This window comes from Pseudopipra pipra, chromosome W (assembly GCF_036250125.1).
Source record: "Pseudopipra pipra isolate bDixPip1 chromosome W, bDixPip1.hap1, whole genome shotgun sequence".
Lineage (NCBI taxonomy): Eukaryota > Metazoa > Chordata > Aves > Passeriformes > Pipridae > Pseudopipra > Pseudopipra pipra.
In genome coordinates, this window is record NC_087580.1 from 19,722,982 (window position 1) to 19,729,488 (window position 6,507).

General features: G+C 58.0%; 1 protein-coding gene and 1 long non-coding RNA gene across 2 annotated transcripts; both read left to right on the forward strand.

The window, feature by feature from the left end:
* The first annotated feature begins 227 nt into the window (after window positions 1–227).
* LOC135404907 (serine/threonine-protein kinase pim-1-like) lies at window positions 228–2,450 on the forward strand. The gene is made up of 5 exons (XM_064639636.1): window positions 228–878; window positions 1,084–1,595; window positions 1,897–1,958; window positions 2,091–2,267; window positions 2,416–2,450. Exons 1-5 carry the CDS (start codon window positions 228–230, stop codon window positions 2,448–2,450), a joined length of 1,437 nt encoding a protein of 478 aa, XP_064495706.1.
* A 985-nt stretch (window positions 2,451–3,435) lies between these two features.
* On the forward strand, window positions 3,436–6,033 carry LOC135404355 (uncharacterized). The gene is made up of 3 exons (XR_010425625.1): window positions 3,436–3,774; window positions 4,597–4,709; window positions 5,075–6,033. It is a non-coding gene; the product is annotated as an uncharacterized LOC135404355 (long non-coding RNA).
* The last annotated feature ends 474 nt before the right edge of the window (window positions 6,034–6,507 follow it).

Genomic DNA, 6,507 nt, shown 5'->3' on the forward strand with positions numbered 1-6,507 from the left:
ACGGCCCCTGCGCTTCGGCAGCAGCAGCGGCGGCAGCAGCGACTGTAGCGACGCGCTCTCGCTGTGACTCTTGTTCGTGCTCTCCTTGCTCGAGCTCTTCGTCCTCCTCTCCCTCTCCCGGTGTCCCGCTGTCCCAGTGTCCCTGTGCCGGTGTCCCTGTCCCAGTGTCCCACTCCCGCGGTCCCTGTCCCATTGCCGGTGTCCCCCTCCCCTTGCCGGCCCGGCCCATGGCCCCGGCCGTTCCCCTGTGCCGGGCGGGGCCGCCCCGGCCCCGGCCCTGGGCGGCCCGGCGCGGTCTCGCCCTCGCCCGGCTCCCGGCGCGCCGGTTGTGGCGCTGCTGGGCGCTCCTGTGGGGCTGGCTGTGGGACGGGCTCGGCCTCGCCGCCCCTTGGCTCCGCCTGGCTCGAGCCCGGCGCCTGCCGGGGCCGGCGGGGGCCGCGGGCGCCGCGGCCGCTGCCGCCTCCTCGGCGGCTTCCCCGGCCAGAGCTCCGCCGCTCGCCAGCCCGGCCGCCGGCAGCGAGCCGCCGCTGCCCGCTGCGGCTGGGGAAGCCCGGCCCGGGCCGCTTGAGGGGCGCTCGGGGGCCGTGCCGGGCCCCGGCCCCAACGCTGACGGCCACGTCTCGCCCGCACCGAAGGCCAAGGAGCCGCTGCACGAGCGCTACCGGCTGCATTCGCTGCTGGGCAGCGGCGGCTTCGGCCGCGTCTACGCGGGGACCTGCCTGGCGGACGGAGCCCCGGTGAGTGCAGGAGGAGGAGGAGGAGGAGGAGAAGGAGGAGGAGGAGAGCGGGACGGGAGAGCTCAACCCGCCCTTCCCCTTGGCTTGCAGGTGGCCATCAAAGCCGTGTCCCGGGATGGCATCCGGCGCTGGGGCGAGCTGGTGAGCGAGCGGGGCCAGCGGCAGAAAGCGGGGCGGGACGGGCGGGGACGAGCCGAGGCCCGGCAGGGTGGAAGCCGCCGGGACACCTGGAGGGAGAGTGGCCGTGGGCTCCGTGGGGGACGGGGAGCATCCAGGGCTGGCCGAGGGGGAGCAGGCAGACAGGCACGGCATCAGCCCCACTGACGACCCCGTGGTCCCCCCGCAGCCTGACGGCACCCGGGCCCCCCTGGAGATCGTGCTGCTGGACAAGGTGTCCAATGGCTTCCCTGGTGTCATCCAGCTGCTGGAGTGGTTCGAGCTCCCCAACGGGTTCCTGTTGGTCATGGAGCATCCGGAGCCGTCTCAGGACCTCTCTCGCTTACTGAGGGCGTGGGGGTTCCTGCCGGAGGAGATGGCGTGGGGGCTGTTCCGCCAGGTGCTGCAGGCCGTGCGGCACTGCACCAGCTGCGGCGTCCTGCACCGGGACATCAAGCCCCAGAACATCCTCCTCCACCTGGCCACCGGCGAGGCCAAGCTCCTCGACTTTGGATGTGGCACCTTCCTTAAGGACACGGTCTACACCCAGTTTGCAGGTGAGCCCACAGCCGGGGGATGCTCCTGGTGCCGGGCATCGCATGGCCATGCCCGGGTGTGGCAGTGGAGATTGCCCCTTTGGCTGAGGGGGAACAGGATTAGTTCTTCAGCCAAGTTGCTTTTGGATGGGGCTGGGAGGTTACTGTGAGACAGGCCCCGGCCTTGCCGACAGCCTGCGCCACCCACCCTGTCCCGGGCTGGGTCTGGGGCAGGGGGGAGCCAGCCTGACCAAAACCCCCATGAGGGTAGCAGAGAAGGGGGTCAGAACTGTGCACCAGCTGGCTTGGTGTGCAGGCGAGGAAGGGCTTGGGCTGCTCCGCTCGCCTTGTTTGCCTTGGCTTATGATGAATTGTTGGGGGCAGTGCAGTGGGGCGGGGAGAAGGCACGGCTTTTCCCCACCACTGGGTGGGTTTTTCCCTTGCATGTAATGGTTGGGCCTTGCCAGGGCTTCTGCTGCCCTCTTGGACACCAGCGGCTTCTTCTCCAACCCAGAGTTTGTAACCAAGAGTCAGGGGCCGGCGAGAAGGCAGTGGGTCCCAGCGTGTGCCACTGGGGCAGGCCCCACATTGCCAGGGATGCTGGGGTGAGGCTCTGGGAGCAGGCAGCATCCACCTGATGAACTGCGTCTGTATTCCGTAGGAACACTGTCATACAGCCCGCCAGAGTGGATCTACCTCAAGCGCTACCACGGCGAGGAGGCGACCATCTGGTCCCTGGGCATCCTGCTCTACCAGATGGTCTGCGGGAAGCACCCTTTCCGCAAAGGCCCCAACACCATCTGGGACCAGCTCCCGTTCCCAGCACTGGTCTCTCCAGGTGGATACCAATCTTTGTGGCATGGGGGGAATAACGGTGTTGGGAGAGGGCAGCGGGCTCACGAGGACGCCGCTCTTGAAGCTGTTTGTGTCCCATGGGTGGCTGGAGGAGGTGGCCTGTGTCCTGCCATCCTGCTCTCCTCCAAAAGGGAGAATCGATGGAGAAGTTTGGGCACAGCCCTGAGCACAGCCAGCACAGCCTGGGCACGTGGACAGTGGGACAGAGGGGACAGGATCCTTCTCCAACTGACCGGCCATTTTCCCCCCAGGCTGCCAGCACCTTATCAGGTGGTGTTTGTCCATCCGCCCCTCGGACAGGCCAGCACTGGAAGACCTGTTGTGCCATCCTTGGGTGCAGGGCATTCCCCTGCCCTAGAAGACGGGAGAGATCCACGTGCTCCCTTTGATCCCGGGGCCTGGCAGGTAACACCTCCACACATCTCTTGGCAATAAGAAGCAAAGGAAACCAGACTTTTTTGTCAGCCTGTAGCACTGGGGGGGGGTCATCCCATGGGAACACGCCCCTCTTTGTGCTGGAGCTGGGCTGCAGACCCGGTCTCCCAAGTGCTGGTGGCCACCATCCAACCTGGTTTTGCTCGTCCCGCTTCACAGACAGCTGGGCCCTCGGCAGAACGCTGACAGCCTGGTCTGGCCCCCAGGGAAGGAGAAGAGGCCTCTGCAGAAGCTGTGCCGGGTGGGCCTGCTGCTGGAGACATCGAGGACGACGTCAGGGATGACAAGCTCTCAGTTGACCTGGACGCCGGCGAGCTGAAGAGGATGGCCTTTGATTCTGGCCCCTTCCTCCAAGCCGTGCTCCACACGCCGTTTGCAGATGAGTCCACACCCAGGGGGTGCTCCCGGACACGGGCATTGCTCAGCCTGGCTGGGCACCGAAGGTTCCCCCTTTGCTGATGGGGAACCTGAGGAATTCTTCAGCCGGCTGCCAAGCTGCTTCTTGGCAGGAGGGTGGGCGGGTGCTCTGGGCTGGGTGTGAAATGGGAGCCCGGCTCTGCCCCCAGCCTCTGCTACTGCCCCTTTGCTGGGCGGGGCTGGGGCAGGGGCAGCCAGCCTGCCAAAAACAAACCCCCGTGGGGGGAGCAAAGGCGGGGCTGCAGAACACCAGCTGCTTTGGGCTGCAGGCCAGGAAAGGCTTGGGCTGCCTGCCTTGGCTTAGGAGCCTTTCTTTGGGCCAGTGCTGCAGGGCAGGGAGAAGGCCTGGGTTTTCCTCAGCTGGAGGAGGTGGGGTTTTCCTTTGGCCTGCAGGGCTTGGGCCTTCCTCAGAACCCTGACAGAAGGTTAACATTTTACCTTTTTTTCTTGTTTCCACTTTTGGTTTGTAATCTCTGTTCATGAATTTGTTGTTTGTTTTCCAGGGAAGAGTTGGAGCTGGTGCCCAGTCCGGGTTGGGAAGGGCTGGGACCATCCCTGGAGAGGATCTGACGTCCCCTCTGAGAAGGCTGAGGACATCCTTTGGGACACGCTCTTCTTGCGGCAGCAGATCTTGTGAGGTAGATGCTCCTCTTGCCCATCTTGTCAGCAGGAGTGGGATAATGGCTTTGGGGAGATGGCAGCAGGCACATGAACATCCCGCTCTTGCAGCTGCTGAGGAGGTTGATCTCCTGGGCTTGGCTGGAGGAGGTGGCACCTGTGTTGAGTAATTGCTGAAATCCAGTCGTTCTGGGATGACCCCAAATGACAGTTTAGTTTTCAGCTTGCTCGAGCTGTATCTCAGCTGTTCTCTGAACAGTTCTCTCCCCCACCTGCCTAGTACTTCCCAACTGCTCCCTCCTGTCCCTGCAATGAGTTCCCAGCTCCTCATGGTCTCCATCAAACCACTGAGAGAAGAAATAGAAACTCTTCTCACAGTCCCCCGGAGTGCCCAAATGAGGAACAATGTAATCCTGGAGAAGTCCTAGAGAATTAGAGAAGGGATGTCCCAAACAAGCAGGATGGAAACTAAGCTCTGGGTACCCAGATAATGAAAGAACAAACTTTATATTTGGTGGTGAAACACAGTGGTGCTGTGCTGCTCAAGAACTGAGGTCAGGATGACAGAGAAGGCCCGGAAGGCCCAGAAAAGGACTTCCAATAGGGGTGTGGCTATGTAAAGCAAAGTACTGAATCTGTATTAAGTAAGCCAGACTATTGAATGCACATGTAAACAGTGTGTGTAATAAACAGCCCTGTCTGTCCTTTGGCACGGTGGATTAGAGGAGCTCTCCTCTGAACGCCCAGCATGCTGAATAAAGAAGAATGCTCTTTTTAACATCTCCAAATTGGGGTGAAGAAGTTTGTTTCTGCTGCTTTTCAGTGTCATTTTTGGCCCCCAGACAGGACACCTCTGCCTGATCTCCCGCGGATCCGAGGGATCTCTGGATCTTCACGCCAGCACCAGGACTTTGCTGCAGAAGAGCACAGATCCCCAGCCCAGTCTGGGACACAGGTAAGATCCCAGTGGATAACAAGGCATTCTTATTGGGAATCCTGCCCATGTCAAAGATATGGATCTTTCAGCACACTGGGGTTCTTTGGTATTTTGGGAATCCTGCTCATCTGAGACCTGTGGATCTTCCAACGCTTTGGGTGGGTTCTTTGTTATTCTGGAATTTGGTCTCTGCCTTTGTTTTATCCATCAATATTGTTTTGTACTTGTAAATTCTCCCAGGGAGAATTTAATGGAGTGTTGGAATCAAAGGGTGGCTGTTCTGGAACACTGAATTAGAATCCATTGTTGCAGTTGATGCTGTTTGAGAAGGGGAACAGAAGTGGAAGGAGGTTATGTCTGGTGATGTGTTTTTCACTTTGCAGAACCTGTGAAAGGGCAGAAAGATTGTGGTGTGAATGCAGCGCCCTCAGAGCCCTTGGTGTGAGCCCGGAAAGGAAAATCAAGCTGAGGGACAAGATCAGTCTAATTTGGGGACATTGTTGGAGGTTGGAGTTGCAGTTCTGGAAGAAATCCCCGAGGAAATGGTGCCCCCAGGGAGAGGAAGAGGACGAGAGCATGGGCAGCCTGCTTCAAACATCCCCCCAGGAGACCTGGGATCAGTCCCTCTGCATCCTGTAAGAAAGATGGACACTGGAAATGGGATTGTCCACAACTGAAACTTCAGAACCCTCCGAACCCTCTCGTGGCATCACTGAAGACGACTGAGGGGGCACCAGAGGATTCTTCCCCATCAGAACATCTGGTTCCAGCCAAGCTAAGCACAATTGTTTGTGGCTGTGGGAACTTGTTCCTCTGTGTTAAATCCAGGAAAATGAAACTCAAGGGACAATTCTAGAACAATTGTCTGGTGTGCCAGGGAATTGGGAAACTGGGCCATTTTTAATGCTGTGGCTTTGAAATTGGGAAAACAGTGGTTGGCTCCCCAGTTTTTGTATTTCCCCAATTCCCCAAAGCCTCTGCTTGGGAGAGATCTCTTGGCAAAATGAAATGCCACAATCCAATTGAAAAATGGTCCAATATAGGTTATTATTGCAGAGCCTAATTCTGTGCAAGTTTCTAGTTTTGCATGAGAGTCTCCCAAAGCAGAAGTAATCCATCTGCCACCATCACTTGGGGATGCAGTGGTTCCAACAGGATGGGCTGGAGAGGTGCCTCCATGATCCAAGAGAGCAGAACCCGTGAGAATTCCAGAGAAACCTGGAGTGGGGTTGGTGGGGCCAAAGCAATGTCCTTTGCAAATAGAAAGTTGTAAGGGATTCTCACCCTTTGTAGAACAATTGATGAAATTTTGCTTGTGAAAAGAATGTGAATCTAAATGGAATGCTCCAGTTTTGCCAGTCAAGCAGGCAAATGGAAGGCTATGCCAGTTAGTCCAAGACCTTAGAGCTGTAAAGAATAGAGTAGAAGATATACAAGCAGTCGTAGCGAATCCTTACACTTTGCTCACTCCCCTAAATTAGAGTTTAATATGTTTCAAAGGATTAGGTTTGAAAGCTGCCTTTTTGTGTCTCCCTTTGAGTTGGGAAAGTCAAGAGCTTTTTGCTTTCCAATGGGAAAATGCAAAGCCGGGGAGGAAAACCCATCTGACTTTGGTGGTCCTCTTGCAGGGGTTTAAAAATAGCCCCCCAATATTTGGAACTCAATTGGCAAAGGGACTGGAGGAATGGAGAAGTCCAAACCCACCCTCTTGGAGCCTTATTGCAGGGTGTGGATGATCTTTTGATAGCCACTGATGCTGAGCAGCAACGTTGGGGTCAGACTGTGGCCCTGTGGAATTTCCTTGGGCTGAGTGGAT